This window comes from Leucopleurus acutus (assembly GCF_964270905.1).
Source record: "Leucopleurus acutus genome assembly, chromosome: 20".
Taxonomy (NCBI): domain Eukaryota; kingdom Metazoa; phylum Chordata; class Mammalia; order Artiodactyla; family Delphinidae; genus Leucopleurus; species Leucopleurus acutus.
Window position 1 is genome coordinate 50787456 of NC_139162.1, and position 17433 is coordinate 50804888.

The window sequence follows — 17433 nt, forward strand, 5'->3', positions numbered from 1 at the left end:
GAGGCGGCATTCCTGACAAGTGAGGCACCTTCTGGCTTGGGTATGGCCCACACCAGGAGCCGCTCTCATGGGAGCAAAGCTCTCATGGGATGAGGCAACTCTGCCAGAATGGCCTTGTCCGCAGTAAAAGCGCCACCTAACTGGGGAAACTGGTTTTGGCAAGCTCACCAAACGGGGAAGCTGTTACTTACGGGCAGGGCAAACCTGCTGCTGCCGACGCCTGGGCCTTTTCATACCAAGCCGAGCAGGCTGAATAGACTGTTCCCTGCTGGGAACACTGCTGGGCGGGCCAGGTCGCCACACCTCAGGAGAAATACAGGGACAGACAGACTAGACAGACGCTATGGAACTAGGGAAGGCCCAGCGACAGACCGGAGAGGAAGGGGTTGAGGTCTATGAAGAAAAGCTAAACAAAAGCATCACTCTCCACACTTTAGTCCGGAAAGGAAAAAGCTGAAAGTACCCAGAATCCCAGGGCAGGGATGAAGGGAACCCAGGAAGACAGAAACTGCCTGGGGGCCCAGAAGCCCGGATGAGAAGAAAGCCCAAGATCGCAAAGGGCAAAAGACCCTCCTGGAACCAGAAGAGGCGTGTCAGAGTGGAAGGGACAGCAGGGCACCATCAACCACCTCATTTTCAAACAGGAGGAACTTAAAGGGATAGCAGGTGAAAGGATCTGTCGAGGTCAGATAGACGGGGGGACACGAAAAAGCCAGAAACTGGCTCTAAGCTCGCCACTCTTCCTCAATTGCTGAGGACGGAAAGGGAAGGGGGAGCCCACTCATCGACCGCCTACTTGATGCCACAAACATTTCTGAGCATCTTCTCTGTGCCGGGTCCTTGAGCACCTCCTGTTCTGCATTGTCCTTGCAGGAAAAGATACAGATTACAAGAAACCCAGGCCACAGGGCAGTGTCTGTGATACAGGGCCGGGGCAGCTGAGCCAGAGAGGCTGGCACCCACAAACACTCCTCCACCTCTACGTTCACGGGCAAGGATGCCAGCAAAGGTCTTGCCCAGGGTCAGCTGAGGCCTCCATCCCTGTCCTGCTGCTACGTATCACTGCTAACACTCGCGACTCGCGGGAGGGGGGAACAAAAGACCATACAAGCAACTCCAAGAGCTTCAACCATCCTCAAGAATGGCTCCAGAAGAATGCCTTTTCATTCCAAAGGCAAGGAGGTACAGCATCCAAAACCACCCTTCAAAGACTTTTAGCCAAAGAGGAATTCTCTGCATTATCTATATTAACAGCCCCAGGCAGATGTGGGCTCAGTGAGAATCTACAACTTTTTACAAACCGGGTAGTGAATACTTGAAACTTTGTTCCCCTGGAGTTGGGAGCAGCTGCAAAATAAACAGCATCAAAAAATCCCTGGTAGGGGCTTCCCTGGTGGCGCAGTGGTTGAGAGTCCGCCTGCCGATGCAAGGGACGCAGGTTCATTCCCCGGTCCGGGAAGATCCCACATGCCGCGGACTGGCTGGGCCCGTGAGCCATGGCCGCTAAGCCTGCGCGTCCGGAGCCTGTGCTCTGCAACGGGAGAGGCCACAACAGTGAGAGGCCCGCGTACCGCAAAAAAAAGAAAAAAAGAAAAAAAAATCCCTGGTGATTTCTGAAGGGGAATGGGATACCAGAGGGGACGCAGGGATGGTGACACTTGACTGCCCAGTGCGCATCCTCACCACCATCTGGCCCACCATGCTCTCCAACTCTTCTGAGCCCTGGGCCCACCTCTGGTCACCTGAGGGGGTTTCCCCTTGATAACGCTGGAGATTCCAAGCTAAATGTCCTGCATGAATACAGGGCCTATTTTCTTCAGACTCTGTTTACCAGAAGAAAAAAAAGAAAGAAAGAAAATCAAGCCAACTGGGATAGAGGCAGGAATCCTGTGGGCCACTGACACAACCGCACAAAGGCTGCCTCCATAAAATAGCAACCGGGGTTAAGTGGTGCCACTGAACAGACTGCCAGCAAAAGCCATGTCAGAGTGGGATTAAATACCGAGGGAGCATGCTGAATAGACTGCGACATGATTCCCCAAGAAAAGTGGGGGAAGCCCCACTGCACTAATCATTTCAATCTAGACGTGCCAAACCTTCTTGAGACAAGCATGTAGGAGAAACCCTGAAGCATCGGCCTGGGCAGAGACCACTTAATTCCCAGAGCCTGTAGTGGGAAGCAACCGCATAGCACAGGGAGATCAGCTCGGTGCTTTGTGACCGCCTGGAGGGGTGGTATAGGGAGGGTGGGAGGGAGGGAGACGCAAGCGGGAAGAGATATGGGAACATATGTATATATATATAACTGATTCATTTTGTTGTGAAGCTGAAACTAACATACCATTGTAAAGCAATTATACTCCAATAAAAATGTTAAAATGAAAAAAAAAAAAATTCCCAGAGCCTGGACTGGCAACGTGCTGGGATGCCTGCACCAGAGCTGGCCCGCCAGAGACATCAGGAACTAGAAACCAACCATGCTGGGCGACCAACTTGGAATGGATGCCCGGGAGGAAACAGGAAAAGGCCAATGCCTTGCTGAGGCTCAGTTCTGCCTTGTGCCTCCTAGACTAAGCATCCAGGGCATTTAAGTTTCCACTTGCAGAGCTGGTGATGGCCAACTCCTCCTTCTGGGTCAAAGAAGAGATCAGGGTGCCCATTCTAAGGAATGCCTACGGGCCAACTCCACAGGGCACAGAAGTGTGTCAGGTTCATCACATACCATGGGCTTGGCAAAAACAGTACTGGAAAGAAACATCATGCTTCAAAGGAGGCTGGGCCCACCCACCAGTCTACAGATTTGGGCATCCTGCTTCCTTTTGCAGACCAAGTAACTCAACCAGCTCTGCGTCTTCCCTAGCGCGCGCTCTTGGTACGTAACCTGAGCCTCGGTTTTCTCATCTGCAGAACGGGATGAGTGTAGTACCTACCTCAAGGGGTTGTGAGGGTTAAACGAGATAACACAGATAAAACCCTTGACAGTCAGGGGGGCAGGCACAAAGTAAGTATCAGACAAGTAACAGCTATTGGTATTAAGAACCAGCTAGCATGAGCACACCTCCACATGGATAATCCTAAACCAGCTGCAGTGCTTACTGGGAAGCATTTTCTTCTATGGAGAAGCTACAGCCAACTCCCCTCGGGAACCACTGCTAACTGCTGGCCAACAAGTTCTCACTTTTCTTGGCCCGTCTGTGCCACCATCCTCTGCAAATAAACCCTGCTGACGAAACTGACAAATCGACATCTCCCCTTCCTCAGCTCTCATCTAGGTGGTATGAGAAAGTAACCAAGTGGCTGACCAGGAGGAAAAGGCACAGCGAGAGCTGAGCCCCGGGAAAAAGGGAGAAAGGTCCCTTACAAAAATGAAGTTTGGCAACACAGAAATCCTCTAGAGGAGAGTTGGATGGAAGCTGAAAGGGGCCTGGGTTTATGGATCTACCTGATTTACAAAAGAAAAAAGAGAGAGAAAGAGGAGAGACAGGCAAGAAACAAAAAAGATGAAAACCCATGGGAGCAGTGGCTGTTACCTCAAGATCATGAGAGCCCTTGACAAGAGGCGGCTAGGTTAATGTGAAGGTCAGGGTTATGATCATTAACTGCCCAAACTCTCAACAAATTGCCTGGGTAGGCTCTGAATGACCCATTAATTAGGAACAAGATTACAAAAATTACAAGGAGGCTCCGCCTCTTCACATGTTAAACAATAGGCCTAAATGCAGAAGTCCAGGATCCCCAAATCCAACCCTGCAGGACAGTCATTTACTAGGAGTGAAGGCACGGAGCCTTTGCCTTACAAAACTGGCTCAGGGCTCATGCCTGAGGAAGGCCCCTGAGACCTTCCCTCGATTTAGGCCGTGGTGAAGCACTCACGGGGGGAACCTCATTGAGGGATTTTTTAGAGGCAGGAAATTCTTGAAATTTCCTGGCTCTTGCACATGTTTTTCGGTGTAATTACACCCAGGTTCTTCAACCACAGATCAAGAGCAAAGAAGCACCGTGTCTCCCTCCCCCTCAACATTCTCAGGTGTGGTCATAACTGGCTCAGTGACATCACAGCATTTCCATGGCAACATGCCCACATCACAGACACCACCAGAGCAGCAAGCACAAACCAACCACAGGAGAAGCCCAAGCCGCAGCCCGAACCCCTCACTTCAACAGAAGCAAGACAGCCTGTCCAGTGCCAGGACCCTGACATGAATACACCTACTGCCAGAGTCAATGTGGGGGAAATTGGAGAAATCTGAACCCGGACTGGATATTTGAGATACTAAGTAATTATTGTTAATTTTGTTAGGCATGATTATGGTTTTGTGGTTATGTTAAAAAAAATTAAGTTAAAGATTCATGCTGAAGAATGTATGGGTGAAATGAGATGAGGTCTGGGATGTGCTTTAAAATACTCAAGGGGGATGGGGGGAGGTAGTGAGATGAACCAAAATTCACAAAACGTGTATAACTGTTGAAACTGGTGATGGGTATAAGGCAATCTATGACACTATTTTCTCTTCTCTTAAATATGTTAGAACATTTCCCTAAGAAAAAGTTAAAAAATAAAAAAGATGCCCTGGGTGGGGACAACCTCTCAGTAAAGTGAAGAGAGCTCATCAAGGTCCTCAAAAAGTTAATTTCCCTAGCAAAGAGCTGGAGTTCAAGGTGGGGGCCTCCACCAGCCCTCACATCTCTGCTGTGGTTTCCTCAACTACAAAACCTTCCTGGGTACCCCAGGGTCTTATAAAATCCAAGAGCCATAGGAAATATTCACTACTAACATCCTGTAGCAGCAATTTCCATTCCAGGCACCACACTGCTGTGCTCTCCATTTCTGCACATCTGTCACTGAAATGCATTAACAAACGTATGCAGTAGCAATTCATTAGTATCCCCATTTTATAGACAAATAAACTGAGGCTCAAAGATGGGAAGAAATATGCCCACAGGGTCACAGCAGGAAAAAGCAGAACTGGAACCAGAGTCCAGGACTTTCTGACTCCAGGTCCAGCTCTTAACCTCAACCCTTGAGACAATTAGAAATTATCCAAAAAAGAATAATTTACTAAACAGGCCAACAAACAAAACAACTCTCACCCTGAAATTTATACTTGAGTTGGAAAAAAATAAGACACACGTACAGAAAACAGATTAAATGAAACAGTACTGCAAAAATGCCAAAGTTAATACTAAGACACTGGGCAAGCTCCTTATACACTCTGTGCCCTGTTTCAATTGTGAAGTGAAGGCAGTAAAGGAACCTCCAGGATGGATATATATCCTCCTAGAAAGAATTCCCTGAGACCATGTAAATCAAGTGTTTAGCACCAACCTGGCCCAGAATAACTGCTTAGGAGTAAAAACTATCAACATGCAAAGACACAAAGCCAATCCAGGCCATCCAACACCAAATGAATGGAATTGGGACATTCAAAAATATGACCCAAAGACACCTGGATAGTTTAGGGAATAAGAGGTGCCCAGAAGGGACTTCCCTGGTGGTGCAGTGGTTAAGAATCCGCCTGCCAATGCAGGGGACACAGGTTTGAGCCCTGCCGGGAAGATCCCACATGCCCGTGGGATCCCACAACGATGCCGTGCGCCACAACTACTGAGCCTATGCTCTAGAGCCCGCGAGCCACAACTACTGAGCTTGCGTGCCACAACTACTGAAGCCTGTGCACCTGCTCTGCAACAAGAGAAGCCACCGCAGTGAGAAGCCTGCGCACCACAACGAAGAGCAACCCCGCTCCGCGCAACTAGAGAAAGCCCGCGCCCAGCAATGAAAACCCAACGCAGACAAAATAAGTAAATAAATAGTGTCTTTAAAAAAAAAAAAAAAGAGGTGCCTACAAAGGTCCAAGGAATCCTATAGCAAAAAAACAAATAGGACTTATCCCAAGAGGGACAGAAAGCAACATGAATCCAAGGGAGGAAAATTCCAAAGTCCTCTAACGCTAGAAGGATCGCTACACTCCCAAGTGTGTGGCATCCACACTGGGGTTCGTCCAAGCACACAAACCTCTTAGGCAGAACATTTCTGTAGAGTTTAAAACAAGCTGACCAAGAAAAACCCAGCTTGCTAGACGAATCTCTGAGTCAAAAGTGTCCTTTTCTTTGCTCAAATAGCTATTCTCCTACTCCCACTCGCCCTGAAAACAGCTCGTGTTCTTGATAGAGGCATCTCTCTGATCCAAGTTTTTCCTGTCAGATGAACCTCTGAAATCTGCTTCGCAGCAACAAAGAATTTCCTAACCTCCTTCTCAGGCCAGCCACGCTTTGGATTGCTTAAAGCTGGAAAGATGCTGGTTCTCATCCAAAGAGAGACGATTTTTATTATTCCAGAAAGGAAAATCGAACCATGAAACTTGTGAACTAAGACTTCTTGTTTATAATTTTTTCAGGGGAATCAATTTGGTTCCATTCAGCCAAGACAAAGTATTAACATTTTCCTCTTAAAAGAGACCTGGCCTAGGACGCAAAGATTTCTTGTTCATATATGCAATTATCTGTATACAAATATTCCAGTCAATGGTGGGCTCCTGGAGGGTGGAGAAGAAAGAGGCTGGCACTCATCCCTGAGTTTCCAAGGGCCCAGCACAGGGCCAGGTATAGACTGGGAGGGTGCTTGGGATATGGTCTACACAAACAGGCATCAATCTCAGCCATCCACACCCTCTTTGTCAATTTCATCAACAAAGACATTGGACCATTTCCCAGGCAGCAACCTGGATCACTTAAAACTCTAAATAGGTCACTGAGGGGTTGTCTTTGGTCACAAACTCATTCACCAAGGTGTTTATCGAGGGCTTCCTGATAGACCAGAGGATAAATGACAAGAGCCCCTATGTGACCGGTGCACCAACTGAGCAGATGAACGTGGCTGCCAGTCAGCAACCTCAGGGCTGCAGCCAGGGGCTGCCTCTGTCGCTGAAAGGCTGTGCTTCCGGGGACTGCTCTGGTGCCCCGTGCAATGGCAGGGCCTGGAGTCCCAAGGAAACCTAAGCCCTGGTGTCTGTTAGGAAAATGAGGAGGGCAATAATCCAAGCCACCTGCAGTGGAGGTTTAGCCAACTGACACTCACGTCTGGGCCCAGCTCCCTTGGGTCGGGCCATAGAAGGGATGTGTTAGCTGCCATCCATTTCCTCACTGGGCTTCAAGAGGTCTTCAGTTCCTTCTAATGAATGCAGAATCCCTTCAATTTAAAGGTTCAAAAGACTGGGTGTGGGCCTCTACATCCACTGGAAGGAGTGGAACATAGGGATGATGGAACCTCAACAAGTCATGGAGGGGCAGTAGTAGCACAGCCCCCCTCTCTGGGGACAACTTTAAAGTCCCCTCCCATTGCCCCCAACACCTCCACCACCACAACAAAGATAAACGATGGTGGCTGCTGTGTACACCCTCCAGGCACTAGGCCCACAAGACCAGCGCAAAGGGCAGCAAAAAACACTTCAGGCCGTGCGGGCCACACAGTCTCTGTCCCACCTAGTCAACTCTGCTGTTTAGCACAAAAGTAGCCGCAGACAAGCTAAACGAAAGTTCCGATAAAACTCAGCTTATAAACTTTCACAAAGCCACACTTAACTTCTGCGGTACTCTGCTTTTTCTACCCTCCTCCATTTGTTTTCCACATACAGGAGGCAAATCAATAAATGGACCTTATATCCCACTAATGCCTGCATGCTGCAGTTTGAGAGGTATTGTGCCAGACCCAGGACGGCCTCTGGGTATAGACCTCAGGGCTGGGTACAGGCTGGCTGGGTTCTAACTGCCTCCACACCCAACAGCCCTGTGACCTTCAACAAGTGACTTCACCTCTGTTTCAGTTTCTCAGTAGGACTAAGGTGAGCTAATGCATGAAAAGCACTCAGACGGCCCCTGGGACAGGTAATCTTTGACCTTCACATGACAATGCCCAAGAGGTCACACCTTTGGGAAGGCCAGGAGACTGACCTAAGAGATGAGTAACCCTTGCGGCACATCCAGTCTGCCTGACACCCACGTCCACAGCCAGCCACCACTCCCCACCATCTCTCTACCAGAACTGGGCCTGCCTGGTGTGGAGGGAGCAGGCAGCATCCAGGCTCTATTAAGCTTTATGGCTCTGAAGTGTAGGGTTTTCTGGGATCACTCAACAGGGACAAGGGATCCAGCCTGGAATTCAGCTAAGCTGCTGAGCCAAGGTTTCTCTAACGGCTCTTCCTGGGATCTAGCCACTTAGCCTACCCTTACAATTCATTTTCAAGGCATCTACTCTGCAGCTGGGTACCAGGAGCTGCAGTAGCAGCAACCATGCCTCACTGTGGCCAGAAGTGGCAGAAGGCAGGGCAGATACGGGAAGGTAACATGAGGCCGGGTAAAGGCAGTACCAACTTCTGCCCAACTCTAAATGAAGTCCCGAGGAGAGAAGGGCTCCTTGAACACTCCGAAAACTGTTCGGCTCCAAGAAAAGCACGAGACAAGCCTGGCTGCTGAATGAACAAAACCTTAACTGACGCAGCCAAACACCAAGGGGTGGGAGAATCTTGGAGCTGGGACAGACCGTGTTCTCTCGGACTCTGGTGACGGTAAAGGACTTACTTAAGGGGACGTGACTGGTTAGCAGTGGGTGAGGTGCTAGAGCCCTGGTTTCCCTGGTCTCAGGAGGCCTACTAAGGCCGTAGCCCTGACTCAGACTCTGATTGCAAAAGATGAGCAGGGGAAGGTAGCCAACAGCTCAAGAAAGCATAACTGTTGCAGCATCGTATAATAAGGACACTGAGCCAGCAAGAAATGCCTTAAGATGGCTTCCACTTAGTTGAAACCCCAATCAGCTCCTTGCAATTAAACTGCTGACCAGAAACCCAAGAAGTGAAAGATAAACTGACTTCCTTCAAAAACACAGATGTTATTCTTACCTCTGTTTATACCCCAGACCGTAAATTCTATTTAGAGTTTTTCTCTAGTAGGGACAGCAGGAAGATAAAGAAACCAAGATTCTCTGAATGCCAGGCATTGTGTGGGTGTTCTGCATATGCCCATTTGACCGCAATGCCCCGAGAGGAGGGCCTTATCCTCGGTGGCCACTGCACACTGAACACAATCTCATCTGCCTCCAAACCCACGCTGTTCCTTCATATCCTGCTGCCACCTCCAACGTTGAAAAGATGTCACCACTTGCCTTACAAATAGCGAGCTGAGTCACCAGTTCACACAGATGAAAAATAACAAAAATAAAAAAACAAGAAAGATTCTCTACCCAGAGCAATTTGGCCAACAGAAGCAAACTATGCTCTGAGCAAACCTATGTACTACTAAAAAAATTATTCCCAAAGCAGGATGCAACTACATCTACACCAACTAAGAGGCCATGTCTTCATCTTGGTCATCAACTGACTAAGGGTCAGAAATGTATTTTAAGAACTGCCCTCATGGGCTTCCCTGGTTGCTCAGTGGTTAAGAATCTGTCTGCCAACGCAGGGGACACGGGTTCAAGCCCTAGTCCGATAAGATCTCACATGCCGTGGAGCAACTAAGCCCGTGGGCCACAACTACTGAGCCTGTGCTCTAGAGCCCGTGAGCCACAACTACTGAAGCCTGCAGGCCTAGAGCCCATGCTCCGCAACAAGAGAAGCCACCGCAATGAGAAGCCCATGTACTGCAACAAAGTGTAGCCCCTGCTCACCGCAACTAAAGAAAGCCCACGCGCAGCAACAAAGACCCAAGGCAGCCAAAAATAAATAAGTTAAAAAAAAATTTTGAAGAACTGCTCTCAAAACCTCCTATTGTTACTAACTCCAGGCAAAAAACTTTGCACAATGTCTTCAAGACTGCATCTTCATAAACTATCAAAAGCAAAAGAGGCCTGCAGCAAAGACTCAGCCGATAAATTTGGAAAGCCAAATCCATGATACCAAACAATCTCAGTTTACTTTAACCTACTCAAATGAACTTTATATGCCACCCAAACAGGCAGCTTTTCCACTCTTTCCATTAGGTTCCAACTCTGAAACCGATCTCAAACCATTTAACAGGATTCCCCTCCACCAATGAGCAGACTGCTCCTACGGATCTTGGAATCAGCTTATTAAATACCAACCGCCAGAAATCTCAGAAACAATCCTTTTTTTTCTCCTATTATGTCAGTCGTTATGTTACCAAGGTACAGGTGAGCACCTTGCTCATTTAGAAACTCAGCCACTTCACTTCCTATTTGCTCTGAATTATTTTCTTCTAACCTCCTAAGCTGGGTCAGAACCAGTCACTCTGGTACTAGAAAATATCGTCTGCGGGGACCAAAATTAGGTTCTCTGGAATATGGTTGGACCTGAAGCTACCCACAGAGGCTTGGAAATAGTTTCATTAGTGATTTTCGCCATAGAGGTTATTTATCGTAACTGGATCTGGCCTACACAACAAGATGGTTCTAGGAACCTGATAACCACAAAAATGTAACAGAAGTGAACAACAAGTAAGGCAACCCTGAGACATCCATTTTTCGCACATCAGGGAAGGGAAAAGATCTAAGAGAAAGGAGCGGAGGTAGAGGCATTATTCAACAACAAATAACTGGACCAGCCCGATATGAAACTGTCTACATTCAACTGGAGGGGAAATCACAAACTCAGAAGCAACCATTCATCTCTAACTTGCCCGTCAACAGCTGGGAAAGCCTTCATTTCTTCAGGTGCAAAACAACTTTCCCTTGGGATCAGCCTTCCAGGCTGAGGCAAAGCCATACTAGTGGTTTTCTAAAATAGCTAGCTCTACTTTAAGAAAACTCCGGCTTGTTAAGAATCAAAAATTTAAACCTTCAGAGCAAATCGAAACCCTATCTGGGAGATAGTACAGATGATGAATTTAGAAAGCCCTTTTGCGGAATCACATTTTTTTTCTTTTGAAGAGCAAATTTGAGGGGAATAAAAAATATAAAGGGGTTTAGGACCAGAATAACTGTTTTCATGGTCACAAGTAATTTTGTTTCTACTGGGAGATTTTTATTTGCTTTCAGATTAAAGCTCTCCCCAGAGAACATAAAAATTTTAAAGATTACAAGTGTATAAGAGCTGCTGTTAAATCAGGGATTCTGAGTGACACCCTTTTTTTTTTTTTGCAACATCCATTAATATGAAATTTAACTAATACTGGTACATCAGTTTGAGGGGGAAAAGGTAGTACTGTCACATTTCAAAAACAAAGACTACTGAAATACTTTGACATAATTACTGGGGCTTCTTGGATTTGATGGATGAGATTCCTTTGAGAAGGAAAAAACAATAAACCTTTGTGTTGATATGCCTGAGCGTTTTTAAGTGCTTGAGGAAATATTTTAACATTAATGACTGCTAAAATTTTCACTTATAAAAGAAATGCAATTTCCTTAACATTTCACTTTAAAAGTAAAGTTAAAAAAGCATCCTTCTACACTTAGTAGCCCTTGTCACTTGGAAGGTTCATCTGTTAGCATCCAGTTTCTGCACTTGGCTCCTGGAGGAGAAATTTTACAAAGGATGGGAAACTTCAAATAAATGCAATTCATTTTCAGCTGACCCTGCGCACTGGATAGTGTGTTCAGTTTGTGCTTCAGACATTGTTTTGCAGGAATACTGGACTGTGTGGACACTTCTTCCTCCCACAAATGATTTTACATACCTAAGATCTTCACAGCAGTTAAGTTGTGAACATACCGAGAGGAAGAACAAAACAAGTGGCCCACTGAATTGCAGTTTACATGTTTCCTCATCTAAATGTCGGTGAATTTTTTTTCTCCTAAGAATGGAAAAAAGGAAACAGGATCTTGGGAGGGGAAGAGGGCTGTGTGTTAAAAAGTTTTCTCTAACAAAGTATGTCAGGGACCAAAAGTGGGCAAGAGGGAAAATGGAACTTCAACGTGTTTTGTCTTTTAACGGAAGAACTTATGCTTGTAAAACACATCAGAAGTAGTGTTTGGTTCTGCAAGTCATTTCTGTTGCTCTTTTTTCCTTGTACATGTAGGAGAGGGGGGACTGGGGGCCGGAGGAAGTGTTCTCTCCACCATGGCTGGGCGTGTAACACGTTTGCATCGACTTTTCACGGTCAGGCATGTGCTTTCGAACAAAGGAACAGTGGAGACGGGGAGAGGAAACTGAGGCTTGACACACTTTACAGATTTGGTGCTTAAACAGTACTTTACAAATGACTTGCTTAATTTAAACGTCCATCACCATAAGAGACATCGGAGTCAAATGAGAAAATTGGATCTACTTGAACCACAATCTTTTTGGGGCGGCTGGGGCAGAGGGGAGGGAGAACATTAACTTGCACGCAAGCATCATAAACCAAATTCAGTAACCTCGTCTCCTACAAATGGACTTGAAGTAACCACTTTCTTCAAAGATGAAGGCTGGAGACAAAGCAATGGACTGAAATGGCAAGAGGGATACCAAGGGCTTGAAAACATATGGGCCTTTTACAGAGGTTTTTGTTATGTTACAGTAATACACTTTCTTTTTTGAGAAAACTGTGTACATCAAATTTTAAAAATTAAACATCGAAAAGGATGTGCAAGTCTAAAAGGGCTCAACAGGGTTAGAATCCTGATTTGAACATATAAATTCACGCTCTCAAGCATCACTTTGGTCTAAAGGCGAGGAGGAAGGCAGGCAGGAAAGGGACAAAGAGGGAGATAATTGAATTACTCAATAAAAGAGGCTACTTACCATCCCAACCCATTGTAAGACATACACTTCTGACATAAGAGAACTCCTTAGAGGTCGAATAAAGCGTGTAAGCACCTTTGAGTAATGCACCTGCCCCCAAGAGGGGGCCCGGAAGCCCAACGTGGGCTTAGCGAACAGACCTTTGCTAATCTGTTTATTTCCTTGAACTGGAGTCAGGCTGCGATGGGCTGCGATTCCCAGGACGATACATTTAATTAGAACAAAACAGAACAAAACAAAAAAAAAAAAATTTGTAAAAGCTCACCAAACTGCTGCACTTGTGTCTCTGAATGTGGGTGGCATTTCTTTTAAAAGGCAAAGTATGGTCTGTGAAGGAGAAAGGGAAAAGGGGAGGTGGGAGTGGGGAGAAGGGGCCGTGGTGCCTGGCATGGGAAGCCCTAGCTAAGACCCCTGTCTAAGGGAGGGTCCTCTGCGACTCCCCAGCCCCGGGCTGCGACGGGGCAGCCATCTGTCCAGCGCCTTCTCTTCCCCTCCCCACCCCCACTCCCTCCAAGACTCACTTTCCTGCCGGCTGAAACCCTTCTACGATTTCCAAACCCACTCTCTAGCCACCTCTTCCCCTGCCCCACCAAAAAAGTGGGCGAACCCTGCACCCCAACCTTCTGCTGACGCAGGGTAAATGGGGCCCCAACCTCTCGCTGAAACGCGCCGGGCTGGCCCCTTTATCACTCTCCAGAGAAAGGCATGGGGCGAGCCCATTTCGCACTCAATAAAGGGGAGGGGGGCGCTGCCTTTCACCCCTTGCCAAAGCACAAGGAAACCTCGTTTTTTTCCTCCCGGAAGGGATGGCGCCCCATTTTAGCCCGAAAAAGGAGGGAACCCCACGAGAAAGAGGGGACCAACTTCCTCTCCTCTCCAAGGCAGGGAAACCAAACCTCACCAGCTTCCCCCCCGACCCCCGCCAATAAACGCATCACCTACCTACGAAAATCAGGAGGACCCCCTCCCTTTAAGGAAAGAATGGGGAAGGGTCTTCTCCCCAAAAAGAGGCAGGGGCTTCCAAAGGGGCGAGAGATTCTCCCAATTTTGCCCCCTAGAGAATAGCTAGGAAACACCTCCCGCCAAAAAAAAAGTACAAGAGGCCCCCACCGAAAGGACCCCCCGTAAGGATGGAGAAAGAAATTAACGAACCCCCACTTCCTGCCTCCTACAAAAGCTAGGGTACCTCTCCAAGTAGGGCAGGGCACACCTCCCCCAGGAGAAAGGATACTGCCGGGTTCTGGGAGCCACCCCCCCGACTCCAAACCCCTAAGAGCGGGGCTGTTGCTCGAGATCCCCCCCAAAAGGGTCCGGGGGCCCCTCCCCCATTCCCTTCCCCGAAGCCAGGCGACGGGCAGGCGGGCCCGTGGCTGCCAGCTCCGGGAGCACGGGCAGCCAGGACCCCCGTGGGCCTCCGAAGCCCCCCCGCCCCCGGCGCCCCCTCCCCAGGGCGGGCGCGGGGGGTCCGGGGGGCGCCTCCTCACCTTCCCCTCAGCATGGCGCCCAAAAAAGACAGAGCGAGAGCGAGGGAGAGCGGGCGAGCGCCGCGAGGGGGGGGAAACGCATGAGGCCGGGAGAGAAAGCAAGTGAGAAAGAGCGAGCGAGCGAGAGACACCCACCGACCCCGCCCTTCCTCCTCCTCCTCCTCCTCCGCGGCCCGGCCCAATATGGCGGCCGCCCCCCTTCCTCCTCCTCCTCAACCTCCCCCCGGGGACGCCGCCCCGGCCGGGCCGGGGGCCTGACCTGTCGTCAGGGAGCGGGAGGCGGTGGTGGAGGAGGTGCGGGGTGGCCAGGCAGGCGTCGGGGGAACACGGAGGAGGCGAAGGCGTTGATGGCGGTGGCGGCGATGGCGGCGGCAGCGACTCTGATGGCGGCGGCGGGGGGGTCCCGGGCGCGGCCTCCATAGTTCCTTTGGGGGGAGGGGATGTTAATGCACGAAAAAGGACTGCTTGGGCGTGGCGGGAGGGGCACACTTCAGCTCTGAGGGCTCCTGATAGTAATGGGTATATATTTTTTCAGTGTCGGAATCACCTCTGCGCCGACCTCCGCGTAGGCCGCGCGGCCTAGGCCTCAGCGGGCCGCTCGCCGCCTGCTTTCTCCGCAGCCCGCCCCTGGGGTCACTCGCTCACAGGCGCGGGGCCCTCATCGGGGCGAGAGCACCCCCACACACACACCGCTGCGGGCCCGGGAGTGGGAGACCCGGGGGACACGGACACTGGTGGGTAGTTCGGTGTAATTAGCGCGGGCCGCGCGCAATGGAGCAAGCGAGGGGGAAAGGGAAAAGAGGAGAGCGAGCGAGGGCGATTAAAAAAAAAAAGTAATTTAGGAAAAGGAAACGGGCCGCAGAGACAGGCCGACTGTCTGTCTGCCGGCCCTTGGTGCCCCGGCTTCCCGGCCCCCGCCGCAGTCAGAAATTCATACAAAATGGCGGCTCGGGCCCGGACGTGCCAAGAGGCTGAGGCGGGAGGAAGGGCGAGGTGGGAGGGGGAACTGGGAGGCGGAGGCGGCGTCACGTGGAGGAGAGAGGCACAGACTGCTCTCCCGAAGGGCCGCGGAAAGAGCCGAAGGGTGAGAGTGAGGCCGAGGCAAGGCGGAAAAAGCCGGAAGGAGCTGAGCTGAAGATCGCGAGAGGCGGAAAGAGCCGAAGTTGTTAACGGGGGTGGGGCTAGAGAAAGAATGGGGGGGCCCCGGGGAGCCGGAAATAGCCGAAGCGAATCGGGACTGGGAAAAAAACAAGGAACTGAGGTGATCCGAAAAGAAGCGAAGGCGGTGTCTAGGGTGGGTGACAGGAGGCGGAAACAGCCGACTGACGCCCGGCGGCGGTAATAGGATTTAGATGGAAAGAGCTGAAGTGTGGGGCTAGTGAAGCGATTAATTAAGAGAGTAAAAGACTTTGAGGAATTCGCTCGAGAGCAAGCGGAGAGAACCGAAAATTGCTACCTTGAGGGAAGGCGGGAAGAGTCGAAAGTTTTAGGTGGGAGAATGGGAAAGAAGGAATTCGGGCTATGGAGAGAAAAAAATAACCGAAGGCTGGAGACCGGGTGCCTGGAGTTGTAGGTTTCCGGAGGATGAAGCAGAACAGGCCCGGAGATGACATCATTAGAGACCTGGGTTGATGATGTTATCCTTGGGCGGTGCGGGTGGGCGGGGAGGGCGGTCCTTGGTAGTGCTTTGGGGGAGTTAAGAACCTAGAGCTTGCTTAGTAGGTGGAAGATCTTAAATGCCGAACATGGGAGCACTAACCGGGTTCGAGTATAAAAACGTAAAATCTTTTGATCCTCACAACTGTACTAAGGGGAGCTACTATTGGCTGCCCATTTTTAAATTTTAAAGTGAGAATTATTTTTATTTATTTATTGGCTGCTTTGGGCCTTCGTTGCTGCACGCGGGCTTTCTCTAGTTGCGGCGAGCGGGGCTAACTCTTCGTTGTGGTGCGCGGGCTTCTCATTGCGGTGGCTTCTCTTGCTGCGGAGCGCGGGCTTTAGGCGCGCCGGCTTCAGTAGTTGCAGCACGCGGGCTCAGTAGTTGTGGCGCACGGGCCTAGTTGCTCCACGGCGTATGAGATCTTCCCGCACCAGTGTTCGAACCCGTGTCCCCTGCATCAGCAGGCAGATTCTTAACCACGGTGCCACCAGGGAAGTCCAAGCTGCCCGTTGAATCGGTGCAGACTGAACCTCGCGGTGTCTAGGTACTTGGCTCTTGCCCCCAGCAAAAATTCTGTTCAGTCCTGTTTACAAGAGAGGATCTTCATTCGATGCTTTTGTGAGCTCCTTGTATAGTGCCAAGTCCTGTAATGGGCGAATGGAACATAGTTTCTTTTTGGAGCTTAAAAACTGATAATGCCCCAGGGGAAAGAAACTCTAAGTTGAAGAGTAAGGGGGGCTCCTATTATACTGGGGGAAAGGGTTGTTTAAGCTGAGACATGAAGAAGAGATAATTCCAGGCAAAAGAAATAGCTTATTTCAGGCCCTGAAACAAGGCAAGGACGACTTAGTTTCCAGGAACAGAGAAAATCCTGGAGACAGAGGCGCCAGATCACCCGCTATATTAATCTTACTATAAAATTTAAAATGTCCCAAACCTGGTCTGGGACACAAGCTCTTCGTGTGGGTGATTTACAACCTCCTTCAGGGAAGAAATTGGCATTCCTGATAAAGTGAAATGATTAAGCCATTTTCTATTGAATTTTGATGGAATGAAACTTCTGGGAAATCAGTGGCCCACCCAGTTAACAGTCAGCTGACTGCCAGCCAAGAATCTGCTATCTTTAACTGGATCATCTTTTCTTCCTGGATCTAATCTGTAGTCTAATAGGGTTATTTAACAATTCTCTTCTATAAAATGACCTTACCAAGAGAAAATGTTTCAGTTGGCCTACAAGAGACCTTTTTTCCTTGCATGCATCATTGTAATAAAACATTGGCACATGCTCATAACTAAATTGTCCAAAAAAGGTTTTTTTGTTTGTTTGTTTGTTTGTTTTAACACACGGAGAGCTAGTAGAGCAGGATTGTGAGAATGGAAAGGAAAAGCACAGAAGTGGGTCATTATGTGTCATTGTGAAAGGTGCCATTCCCCTTCTATGCCTTGATTTCTGAACCCCGTGTATTCTAGTTATAGACAAAACAATACTAGGTGAGACCACAGACCATGTCTAGGGAGATGGTACCCTGTCCTTTCAAGATCTGGTCTCCAGTTGGCACCATTTCTGAAGCTTCAATAAGCCACAATTCTAGAGGGCCTTCTGCTTTTGAGGGCC

The 17433-nt window shown here is 49.2% G+C and overlaps 1 protein-coding gene across 2 annotated transcripts in view; it reads right to left on the reverse strand.

Annotated features, from left to right (window-relative positions):
* The window catches only part of ZC3H4 (zinc finger CCCH-type containing 4), a gene marked incomplete at its 5' end in the record, with an annotated part of 42543 nt that extends 27965 nt beyond the window's left edge, over positions 1–14578 (reverse strand). Inside the window, one exon of one of the 2 annotated variants that reach the window (XM_082862373.1) lies at positions 14418–14578. In XM_082862373.1, coding sequence (XP_082718499.1) covers positions 14418–14578 — 161 coding nt within the window. Of the gene's footprint in view, positions 1–14158; positions 14225–14417 lie in introns of those variants that run through there. The other variant, XM_082862374.1, reaches the window with a different exon arrangement.
* Between the last annotated feature and the right edge of the window lie 2855 nt (positions 14579–17433).